This window comes from Herpailurus yagouaroundi, unplaced genomic scaffold (assembly GCF_014898765.1).
Source record: "Herpailurus yagouaroundi ecotype Mexico unplaced genomic scaffold, PumYag 184, whole genome shotgun sequence".
Lineage (NCBI taxonomy): Eukaryota > Metazoa > Chordata > Mammalia > Carnivora > Felidae > Herpailurus > Herpailurus yagouaroundi.
The window spans coordinates 32,597,697-32,610,712 of NW_024412415.1; the positions used below are offsets into that span (position 1 = coordinate 32,597,697).

General features: G+C 40.2%; 1 protein-coding gene across 8 annotated transcripts in view; it reads left to right on the forward strand.

Annotated features, from left to right (window-relative positions):
* Positions 1 to 13,016, forward strand: part of MAP2K5 (mitogen-activated protein kinase kinase 5) — a 270,804-nt gene that overhangs the window by 202,205 nt on the left and 55,583 nt on the right. For 6 of the 8 annotated variants that reach the window (XM_040493070.1, XM_040493073.1, XM_040493069.1 and 3 more), the window contains 2 exons: positions 4,882 to 4,908; positions 5,221 to 5,253. The exons of the other annotated variants lie outside the window; for them this stretch is intronic. In XM_040493070.1, coding sequence (XP_040349004.1) covers positions 4,882 to 4,908; positions 5,221 to 5,253 — 60 coding nt within the window. The remainder of the gene's footprint in view (positions 1 to 4,881; positions 4,909 to 5,220; positions 5,254 to 13,016) is intronic. 8 annotated transcript variants of the gene reach the window in all.

Consider the following 13,016-nt stretch of genomic DNA (forward strand, 5'->3'; position numbering starts at 1 on the left):
CACACACACACACACACACACACACACACACACACTCCTGGTATTCTTTAAAAATGCTCACCGTATCATTTAATTTCATATTTCCTTCTTCTACTTAAGAGAAAATAACACAAGCTAGGAAAGCAGTAAATATGTAAAGAGAAAATTTGTCAACTGATATTGGAAGATCTGACCTTGGTCACACATAAATCTCTGCGACAAGGGCTGCAGGGCAAGCCATCATTCCAGAGAGTAAAAGAGAAAATGAAAGCTATTGCTGGTGTCTTCTCGAAGTTACATAGGTGGATCATTTTAGTTTCCTGACTGTGCTTCTGCACATAATGTAAAAGGGCTGGTGGCCAAGCCTGCTTTCCCGCTGTGTGTACACAGCACCTCTGCAGAGGTGGGCATGTAATGCGGGGTCCCCAGAGTTGCTGTTTATCACCAGAGCCATTGACTAGATAGTTGAGGCCCCACAAGTAAACTTTTGCATCAGGAGCTTCCTTTCCGGGATCATTTTCCAAAGCCATTAGTCATGCTATGGGAGCTCTTCTAATTGCCAGCTATACAGTCCTTGCAAGGAAATATGTGACAAATGTTACTGCAGTAACACCCCACAACTGATACTTAGGCCCGCCCGTTATGAAGTCTTTCCTCCCCATTTAAACACACAAGGATCTGTCTTACATCAGACTGAGGTGTCCCCTGTTAGTGTGCCTTAAAGCCTTATAGCTAAGGGCTGGCAAAAGGGGGGAAAAAAGGCTATGCCCAGAAGAGAAAAGAGGTTCAACTAATTAGTCTATCAAAATGCTACTAGTTCTGGAGACTGATTAGCAAAGTGTAACGGCTGGAGCAATTATTGTTCTGTTCATTGTCCCAAAGTACTAGTTAGATGTAGACTACTCAACACCAGCAAAATGTGCAAACGGGAATCTGGACTTGGACGAGTTAGTTATAAACAGCATTTCCTGTGTTGTGAGGTACAGGCAGTTCATCAGCCCTAACAATATTATTGTGTTCCTCTGAACTCTGCTCTCACAGCTCAGCATTTGGAAGGCAGACCTAGAATAAAGAGAGGCATTCACAAAGCTAACATTTTATATCAAGCACCCTTAGTACCACTTTTAATGTGCTATAAAACTAGGGGCTTCACTTTTTCATGAACTGTGTGTAAAAGCAGAGGCAGTGACTGGAGGTTGACTTTGTTTCAGTCTGTTTTATGGTTGCTGTGCCCGTACGGTAATGTGATCTTGAAAAAGGTAAACAACAAAGAGTTTAGCAGTGAAAAATAAGCCTAATATAAATACAGTCGGGTACATGGCAATTCAGAATTTGAAAAATATGACCGTGGCATTAAATTTTCTGGTGGAATTAAACAGAGGAACAGAATATAACCTTTAAGGCAATATATCTGAGACCAAGAAAGGAAAGAATATATCTAACTCTATGGTCTGTGTGGCATTCATATAAAGAAAAGCACAGTAGCTTTATTTAATTGAGAAAATGAATCAATTACAATGATGTTGTGTCCTCAAGTTCTCGCGAAATAGAAGATATAAGTCACCGCATTGTGTAACAGTGTTAAAAAGTAATTGAGTATCTTAAGCATTTTGAATCAATTTCAGGTACTGGCACTGCTACCTTAATACAAAATTTATGAAGATGATTTCATATAATATGTAGCTATCAAAGCTGTGTAATAAAACCTGGTAACAACATCTCTCTTTAAAAACCTGGGCAAAATGGTATAGTTAGAAGATCATAAAAAAGACTCTGATACTGCTGTTTCCCTCTTCCTCGTTGTAAGGAGAAAGCATTAAAATAGTAAAATTTTGTCTTTAACCATGGTTTCTTTAACCCACAGAATAGGGCAAGGTGGAGACCTCTTAAGAGTTTATTTAGTTCATGAGGAAAAATGTTCTCCCCTGAACTCATTTCACACAACTTATGTATTGCTGGGAACAGTGTCGCACAGTTTATTCCTGAATTTATTTTGAAACATCTCACTTAGAATGTTTGCCACATGTTTTCCTCAGAGAATGTTGTAATCCCCCCTGACTGTTGGCAATTTGTGAAAAACACTGTCTTTGCCAAAAATGGATTTCTAATTTGTTCATTACAAGTAGCCCTCCTGTTGAAGTAGATATATCTTACTAAGAATGGAGGGTAGCGGGGAGAAGATCCATGTGTACTTGAAAAATAAATAAATAAAAGCCAATCTCCTGTTGGGAAGTTACCTGGGCCTTTCATGAGTTTTGAAAAGGAGTATGGCTTCTTACTAAAATCCTTAGCCTCTCCAGGGTGGTAGTTAACACTCTCTCTTCCTTTTTTTTTTTTTTTTTAACTTTTTTAACATTTATCCATTTTTGATAGAGAAAGAGTGAATGGGAGAGGGGCAGAGAGAGAGGGAGACACAGAATCCGAAGCAGGCTCCAGGCTCTGAGCTGTCAACGCAGAGCCCGACATGGGGCTCGAACTCACAAACTGCGAGATCATGACCTGAGCCGAAGTCGGACGCTCAACTGACTGAGCCACCCAGGCACCCCGTTTTTAAAAAAAATTTTATGTTTATTTATTTTTGAGAGAGGCAGAGAGAGACAGAGAGAGAGTGTGGGAGAGGAGCAGAGAGAGAGCACAACACAGAATCTGAAGCAGGCTCCAGGCTCTGAGCTGTCAGCGCAGAGCCCGATGTGAGGCTCGAACTCATGAACCATGAGATCATTATCTGAGCAGAAGTCAGAGTCTTAACCGACTGAGCCACCCAGGTGTCTCTCTCTCCCTTTTTAAAGTAAATCTTTCCCATCAGAGCATTATGCAGAAATACTCAGTGACTAGAGGAAGGAGCAGTAATTCGGCATAACATTAAGTGGGAACTACCCGAGGAGACTACGAGCCAGTCAGCCTGGGACAGAGGTTTCAGGGAGTGGTGACTGAGTAGAGCAGGGATGAGTGGGTGCCATGTTTAGTTGGGATAATACACAGGAAAGTGCTTTCTAAAACACTCAAGCACTGGTGAAAGAAGGGTCTGCTGAGAAGCCTCATAGATGCAAAAGAGACGCAAAAACATAGTTTCTGCCCTTGAGAAGCATGCATTCTAGTTGAAAGGAACCCACCTGCCCAAATTGATTATTTACCCACTTTACCATGCCAAGAATATTTCTACAAATATATCTACAAGTATATCTACACAAATCCAGTTGTTTTGAAATCGTGCTGTGACCATAGGTAGATATGGGGGAAGAAAAAAGCACAGGAGAAGCCACAATACCACAGCCTGTCCCCGTGGCCTTCACCCTGTCCCTGCCCCTGCCCTGTCCACTGGGAGGCCCAGTTTTCCCAGAGGATAGAAATGACCATCCTTGCCGACCTCAGGGTACTTATGCAGATCAAATATACATGGAAGAACTTCTTAAAACACCATTAACAGGTTTTTTTTACTTAAAAAATACACCTGGCTCTTAAACAACCATAGGTTTGAGCTGCATGAGTCCACTTATATGCAGGTTTTTTTTTTTATAAATACAGCGCAGAACTGTAAATGTATTTTCTCTTCCTTATGATTTATTTCTTAAACTAGGCTCCACTCCCAGCATGGAGCCAAGTGCAGGACTTGAACTCACAAACCTGAGATCCAGATTGGAGCTGAAGCTGAGTCGGACACCCAGCTGACTGAGCCACCCAGGCACCCCTTCCTTACGATTTTCTTAATAATTTTCTTAACTCTCTTTTCTCTAGGTTACGTTCTTATAAGAATATAGCATATAATACATCTACCATGCAAAATATGTGTTAATCGACTCTTTATTATTACTTGTTATTGGTAACACTTTTGGTCAACAGTAGGCTGATTGTATCTGGGGAGTCAAAAGTTATATATGGATTTTCAACTGCACAGGGGTCAGCATCCCTAACCCCTGTGTTGTTCAGTGATCAAATGTCCTTTTACAATTATCCCTGTATCTTACTAGCTGGTTGGAGCTCAGTTATCTCAGCAAACAACTGACCCATCAATATCATACTTGGTTCCTGAAATTTTCCTTCTTAGGAAACTTAGTGCCTGGGACTTTATTTGCATTGAGTTAGTAATAACTGCAGTCATTTGTGTGGGGGTGGGGGATTGAAGTGTTTAGTATTTCAGTTAGTAACTGGATGTGTTATTAATTTGGTGTCACATTTTAGTCATTTTCTAAGAGACGCGGCTTATCAGTGTTAGATGTGTGAACAGCCTGCCTTCAGAATGTTGGTTAGGAGCAGACATTTACTTGCCTCTGCTTTTTGTTCCCTGGAAAACAGTGTAAAACTTGCATGAATTTGATTTTCCCAGAGAGCACTGCTTCCCAGGAAACAGGCTGAAGGAACTTTGGAAAAGGTGGTGTCTTCACCCCACTCCTGAGTTAAAGACAAATACTTCAACCACATAATTAAAGTTTTCTTCAAAAAATAGGGGATTGTGAACAGACACTGGCAGGAATCCAAAATTCTAATTTCTGACTATGATTTAATTTCAATTTTAAATAAATCGGTTTTTAATTTAAAAAGAGTGAGCTTCATAACATTAGCAATGATTGCAACATTAAGCCCAGTGTTCACAATCTAGCAATATAAAACATTATTTATATCTGAATCGTAAACAGCCTTTTGAAATGGATTATGGTTTTTCTCCCTATTCTAATACAACCTGGAGGGTACTAAAAAGTGTTGTGTGAAATTAACATTCTGCTGACTTTCGCCTATAAATGAGAAGCGAGCTATTAACATTTGTGTATTTTCATTATGTAAATTGTGTTAACACATGCCCACAAATTGCCACCAGCAATGCAATAATTTTCTCTCAGTGATCATAATGTGTCCAAGTGAGTCATTTTGATTATGACATGCTAATTACATATTGCCTTTTTTCAGATTCAGAAAAACCAGGGATCTTTAATGGTAAGCTTTATGAGTTCAGAAAAAAATTCACTTTTCTTTTTCCTGATGGCTGCTTCCTTTGCATGCTTGAATGCCTTGTTTTAAACTTAGCAAATTGCATTTTGAAGAAAATGCAAACCTTTAACTGCCTGTATTAGATTAGGTACCATTAGAAATAATAGAACATCCTGAGCATCAATGTTTTTATAAGAGTTTGCTGTTGTTGATTAATCTTGCTATATTTTATTGCATTAATGATTTTTTTCTTTCCACTCCACTGTAAAGACATTGCACAGAGGCTAATACTTTTTCCTCTCTTCTTTCCCGTTGCAGCCTCTCCAGCTTCTGCAGTGCATTGTTGATGAGGTGAGGCATCGTCTTATGTGCTTTCACTCCTAAAGTCATTCCTAATGGTGTGGAAAGCTTATATTTTGTTTCCTAATGAAGCACAGTGCCCAACATCCTCGGAGCAAGTTGTGTTGTATGGCTCTGAGCTGTGTTACGTGGACCGGCCTTGTCCGGAGTCCCACTCTCCTGATTCTGGCCCAGAATCCCTGCCCAAACAGATTGTCCCACGGGCTGGTCCTCAGGGGTATCAGAAGCCCTAAAGACAAAACAGGATGATATCAATTCATCCTCTTCTCCCTGGCCAGATGGGGATAGAGCCGGAAATTAAAGTGGTATCATTTTTTTTTCCATAGCAGATATTTAAAGTCATTCCAGTAGGCAAGGGTCAGAGTCGAACAGCAAACATAAGCTGGATAAAATTTGTCTCCCTTGCTTTATTTACCCAAAGCATAGCGGGGTGATGAAAATGTTCCAAAGCTCTGGGTCAGCAGTTCAGCCTTAATTTCCTAAATAGGCATTTTCCCCAGAATACGTTCCTAACTTCTTCTGCTTTTAACTAGAACCCACACATTTTAAGTCCTTCTACCTCTGATAATCCTTATCCATCGAGTTCCATTGTCCCTTTGCCTTCATGGAGTTAATCTACCGGCATTTCTTTCTCAGTCTGCTTTTTTACTCCTTCTTCTGAATTTAAAGTCTGTTTTTCTGTAAATTAGCAGAACACAAGGCTTGTAGTACACAATGCTCCCAATTAAGAAAACACTAATGTTTTTTAAAAACTGACTTTCTGGGCTTGCCTACAGGCAATGTTTATTTTTTAAACTTTAATTTTACAATATTTAAAACACTTGTAATGAAGGCGATAAATGATTCAGATAGGAAAGTTTGAAAGAAAAAAAACAAATCGTAATTCATAATTATTCCTCTCAATTAAACATCTGTATAACCAGTTATGAGATTTAGGGGAAAAAATAAAGATCCTCCTAGGAAAAAAACAAACGCGCACACATATCACAATAATAGTAAGAATGGGGCTCTAACATCCTTAATGGTTGCATCCGTCAGTCCATATATCCCCTGCAAGCCATAAACCATGTTAGTGCAAAAATGAAGGCATCGTCCTGAAACAAATGGAGGTCCCATTATCTCAAATATCAGACAGGCCCCCTGGATCTAATAGCTCATCAATATCTTCTGTCATCTTAGATTCCAAAAGCGTCCTATCCCCATAAGAATCCTCCCAATTAAACTGGTTTTCCTGAGGTTCCCCCTCCAGGGTTGCTCAGGGACATTCCCAGGGAAACTTGGCTACCCAGTCAGATGCACAGACTGCTGGGCTCTCTGGACTCCACTGATCTTGCCTGGCCGGGCTCCTGAGCATTAGAACATTCAGGTACAGATACCCCTCACCAGCAATACATGCATTGCTGGTGAGCTAATTTGAAGTTTTTCTGAATCAAACAGATACCTTCATTCCTTATTTAAAGTAGCAATGATCGCTGTTAAATGTAAAATATTTCCACTTGCTTGATTTGGGCAAATCCTGAGACTTTTGAAATTATCCTAAAGAGATGTTCTAAGGCAGGATGGTATGTGGGAAGGATAGTAGCATGTGACTTAAATGGTATGTTTTTCTTTATAGCAGTTCTTCCTCAGTTGAGAGAAAAATATAATGTAGACACCTGTTCCCATTTATGCAAAAGACATATTAAAAATATCTTCTTCAAGGAAACTTGCTAAATTTACATTGAATTTACTAGAACAAACATAAATTGATCTTGGAACTGAGCTGATGTTCCATGATGAGTATTAGGAAACAATTGGCCAATTGACCTGCCTTATGCAAAGTGCATCCTGGCTTCTAAGAAAGAAAGGATGGTGGGACTGGGGAGGAGGTGTTAATTACTGTGCTTGTCCCATGTTTGTCACATTTCCCATTGCAGTGATACAGTGTTTCTCAAAGGGTAGTCTCAGGACTAACTGCATCAGAATTACCTGAGGCTTTGGTTAAAAATGCAGATTCTTGGACTCAGGTCACTGGATTAGACTTTCTAGGGGTGGAGCCCAGGAATCTACATTTGACCAGCTTCCCAGGTCACTCTGCACATTAAGGTTTGAAAACCTCTTCCATAATGTCTTTCAGGACTAAATCTGCCCTTTTAGATCCCAGAGGGCTATTAACTATCTATCTTCATTTGTACCTGACTTTTAGGCCTTCTATTCCTGCGTGAAAATAACCAGCTAGGATTTGAGCCGTTTTACTCCTTGCGTGTGGGATATGCCCCGTTGTGAGGTGTGTGTCCAATGACAGTGTGTACTGTTGCTGTTAGAGAAAAGTCGGGTCAGAGTTAGGGGCACCACCCCTAAAGGAGCCTAGTTAGGACAAGATGGATGGATGTATTCAGAGTCGTATACAAAAGAGCTGAGTAAAGCCCAGTGTACCATACTTCATTATTGTGTGGATATAGCTTGCCCTCCCAGCATAACCTGGTAAACAGTGAAGAAGTAATAAGACAAGACCAGGTGGGCAGAAGCCAGCCCTAGAACGGCCAGCAATGAATGTCAGAGCCAGTCCGGGAGTCAGGAAGTAGAATCGTGGAACAAAGCCACAGCTAGCTACCAGATGTCCAAATGGAAGACACCAAAAGTTAAACAGGAGTAAGAATCCTGAATGTGAAATCTGGACTGTGGATCAGGACCTGGAAGGATAGATAGTCAAGGCAACGAGAGAATCCAGCTCCAGTCAGAAATCAGGGCAATCCAGTTTAATTTTGGTGGGTAGAGTTTACGTGGCTTGGAACTGGCTAACTCAGGATATGCCTGATATCCTAATGATAGTGTCGATGCCTCAGACTTGCTTCTCTCAAAAGAACTTCTTCCTTTAAAATTCTTATGTAATTGGGCCCTCTCCAGTTCCTGAATACCTGTGGTGTGAAGTGCTTGATTAATTGTTAAGTGATAAGTGTCTCTGGGTATGCCACGGTGCCTTAGCCATCCAATATCTTTGGGGAATAAGATGGCCCCTATTGTCCAGATAACTGAGATTTACCACTTGAAGCTCTGACATCAATGAGAAATTTTCATTTTTAGAAAGAAGTGTTTCTAAAATGTATTTGCTCTTGGCAGCCTGTTGACAGTGTGTAATGAATATCATTTAACCTTTTTTTGATGACTCAGGTCCTTGTTTTGAACATGATACTGAGCTAAACTTTGATGTATTGATGCCCTCTGGGGTTATAAAATTGTGTGGGGCTTACCTTATTCTTCCACTGAATTTTACCAACCCTTTTGCCTGTGTTTGGCCTTGGCACTCAATAATATGTCTGGGCCTCTTGAGGTGTGTAGAGCCGTTTATTCCCAGGCTAAATAGCCCTACATGGCTGTGCTGCTCTGCTTGGTACTCTCCTGTGCTCTGTCTCGTGATCATCGCTGCTTTCTTTGGTCACTCTTCATTCTCGACAGTGACCACCTGCTGCCCCCATGATCTGACCATCTGTCTTCAGTCTTTGCACTCCTGATAGTGACCCTAGTAAAACTAGCAGGTGCCAAATGAAGTCAGAAACCCAAGTGGTATGTGTAAGATCAGAGCTCATCTGAGAAGGAAGATAGAGGCTTGTGCCTCTCTTTAATGAAGTAAAATGGGTGGGCTCGCATGCATTCATTCAGCAAATAGTTATCAAAAGTTCCTGCTGTTTGATAGCCCAAGTTGAGCAGACCATGGTGGGGACAGCCTCCAAGCCTAGAGAGCACAGGGCTTCCAGGCCAGCTGTAGACTAGCTGTGTAAGTCACGGTAGAAAGGCAGAAGCACAGTCCCGCGTCCAGAGCCAATACGATGTGCTGAGACTCAGGAAGCTACTTATCCATCCAACACTCTCCCTGGTGCCTAGGGTTCTAGCTTGGCTGGCAACAAAGGACTGGCCACAATGGTGATGCGGCAGGTATGAATACAGCAATGATTTCTGGGTCACCAAATCCCACGCTAGCTGGAGCCCACTAGTGGAGGCCATCAGTGGATTGAGGTGCTGGGAACTGCAAAGATGGAGGCAAGGACGTCACTCTTGAGCCTGCCCCTAAGTAATTCACAGACATGAAAAAGATGTCTGTGGACACAGAAATGAATAGTATGGCTCAGTGTAGGGTGCATCTGTAGAACCCAGAGACAGGAGAGTTTGTCCTGGGGGTGATAAGGAGAGGCCCTCCCCAGGGTAGGTGGCATTTAAGCTAGGTCTTAAAAAGAATGAGTAGGAGCTTCCCAGGTCAAGAAAAGAGAAAAGTAAATGTTAGGCAGAAATCCTTTTCGTGAATCATTTTTAAGTTCACATATGTGTTTCAGAATGTTCAGGCTGTCTAAAATATGACAACCAGAAAAATGGATTATTACTTTCAGTATATATATGTTTCAAACATATTACAACTAAAAATAAATTTCTACCTAACATCTGTAGGTACTCAGGAAGACAATTAGCAACTCCCTAATTTAGACTTCTGTTTATTTACTTTACTAGTAAAAAGTGAATTCTTTTAAGTCATCTTTATACCCAGTCAGAAATATCTTCTACCTTAAAATGTTGATTTTTTTAGAACTGCAAGGCCAACAGACACACGAAAAGATGCTCAACATCACTAATCGTCAGGGAAATACAAACCAAAACCACAATGAGTTTTCACCTCACACCTGTCAGAATGGCTGGAATCAAAAAGACTAGAAATAACAAGTGTTGGCGAGGATGTGGAGAAAAAGGAACCCTCGTGCACTGTTGGTGGGAATGTAACTTGGTGCAGCCACTGTCGAAAACAGTATGGAGGTTCCTCAGAAATTTAAAAATAGAAATACAATACGATCCACTAGTTCCACTACTGGGTATTTATCCAAAGAAAACAGAAACACTAATTTGAAAAGATGTGTGCGCCTCTATGTTCATTGCAGCATTATTTATTATAGCAAAGATATGGAAGAACCCAAGTGTCCACTGATAGATAAATAGGTAAAGAAGATGTGTACACACACACACACACACACACACACACACACTGGAATATTACTCAGCCATAAAAAAGAATGAGATCTTGCCATTTGTGACATCATGGATGGACCTAGAGGGTGTCATGCTAAGTGAAATAAGTCAGGCAAAGAAAGACAAATACTATATGGTTTCACTTATATATGGAATCTAAAAAAAACAAAAACAAAGAAAAGCAGAGACAGACTCATCAATACAGAGAAAAACTGGTTGCCAGAGGTTGAGGGGGGAGCAGGCAAAATGGGTGAAGAGCAGTGGGAGGTACAGGCCTCCAGATATGGAATGAATAAGTGTCAGAAATGGAAGCTATGGCATAGGGAATATATTCCCTATGAATATATATCTCTTTGACGGTGATCGCATTGTATGGTGACAGATGGTAGCCACGCTTGTGGTGAACACAACATAACAGAGAGAGTTGTCAGATCACTGTGTTGTACACCTGAAACTAACATAACATTGTGTGTGTCAACTATATTCAAATAAAAAAAAATTAAGAACTATAAGATTTGTGAAATTCCACAATTTGTATTCTGAAATAGAAGCACAGACTTTCAGTGTTCATTACTGGGCTATAATTGGACCAGGTATGAAGACAAACAATAGGCTTGATTGTTGAAGGTGCTAGCTGAGTAATTCTGAGATAAACCAATTGTTCTTCCCTAATGTGAATAGAAAGGAAAAAGGATTTGGTCTTAGGAATGACATGGCATAGCACTCTACGTAGAACATCTGGGTGGGTCTGCAGTGTTTGGAGGGAAATTTTTAGCTATCAATGCCTGTACTAGAAAGGAAGAAAGATCTCAAATCAATAACTTAACCTTGTACTGTAAGAAACTAGAAAAAGAAGAGCAAACTACACACAAAGCAAGCAAGAGGAAGGAAATAAAATTAGAGTGAAAATAAACAAAATAGATAATAAAAAATAGAGAAAATCAATGAAACCAGAAGTTGCTTCTTTGCAAAGATAAATTGACAAACTTTTAGCTAGACTGACCAAAGAGAGAGAGAGAAAGAAAGACTCAAGTGTCTAAATCGAGAATGTAAGGAGGCTCCTTACTACCAACCTTACAGAATTAAAAAGGTCTGTAAGAAAATAAAAAGGGGGCACCTGGGTGGCTCAGTCAGTTGAATGTCTGACTCTTAATTTCAGCTCAGGTCATAATCCCAGGGCCATGAGATCAAGCCCTGCATTGAACTCTACGCTGAGTGTGTAGCCTGCTTAAGATTCTTTGTCTCTCTGCCCCTTCTCCCCATTTGTTCGTGTTCTCCCCCCCCTTCCCTTCCTCTCTCTTCTCTCTCTTTCTTTCTGTCTTTCTCTATCTCAAATAAAAAAATAAAGTGACATGAACAATCATATGCCAGCAAATTGGATAACCTAAATGAAATGGACAAATTCCTAGAAAAACACAAACTGCCAATACTGACTCAAGAAATACAGAATCTGAATAGAATTATAGCAGTAAATAAGATTTTTTTAAAACTTCCCACAAAGGAAGGCCCAGGACCATATGGTTTCATGAGTTTGTCATGAATTGTAACAAATGTTTAAAGAAGATTTAACACCAATCCTTCTCAAACTCTCCAAAAAATAGAAGAGAACACTCCCTATCTTCTTCTATGATACCAGTAGTATCCTGATACCAAAGCCAAACAGACTTCACAAGAAAACTTATCAATATAAATGCAAAAATGCTCAAGAAAATACCAGTAAACTGAATCCAGCAGCATATAAAAGAAATTATACATCATGACCAAGTGGGATTTATCCTCAAAATACAAGGTTGGCCCAATGAAAATCAGTCAATATAATATACTAGATAAGTAGAATAAAGAACGAAAATCCCATGATCATCTCAGCAGATACAGAAAAAGCATTTAACAAAAATCCACCACCCTTTCTTGATAAAACACACACACACACACACACACACACACACACACACACAAAACGAAGTTGAAGGAGAAGGGGACTTCAACAGCCTGATAAAGAACATCTAATGCCCCACAGCTAACATCTTATTTCATGGTAAAAGACTGAAAGCTTCCCACCCTAAGATCAGGAAAAGACCAGGATGTTCACTCTCACCACTTCTGTTCAACTTTGTTCTAGAGATTCTACCCAGGAAAATTAGTCAAGAAAAAGAAAAGGTGGGGCACTTGGGTGGCTCAGTGGGTTAAGCGTCCGACTTCAGCTCAGGTCATGATCTCGCGGTCCATGAGTTTGAGCCCCGCGTCGGGCTTTGTGCTGACCGCTCAGAGCCTGGAGCCTGTTTCAGATTCTGTGTCTCCCTCACTCTCTGACCCTCTCCCATTCATGCTCTGTCTCTCTCTGTCTCAAAAATAAATAAACGTTAAAAAAAATTTTTTTTGAAGAAAAAGAAAAGGCATCCAGGTTGAAGAGGAAGATGTAAAACTATATTTAATAGATGACATGATATTTTGTATAGAAAACACTAGAAAATACACACAAAAAGACAGTTGATAAATGAGTTCAGCAGGGTTGTAGGATACAAGAACACACAAAAATCAATTGTATTTCTATACACATGTAATCCAAAATGAACTATCCAAAAATAAAATGAAAACAATTCAAGTTACTCTCTCAAAAATAGATAAACATTAAAAAAAATAATAAATTTTAAAAAGGGGGCGCCTAGGTGGCTCAGTTGGTTAGACATCCGACTTGGGCTTGGGTCATGATCTCACGGTTTGTGGGTTTGAGCCCCACGTCAGGCTCTGTGCTGACAGCTCAGAGT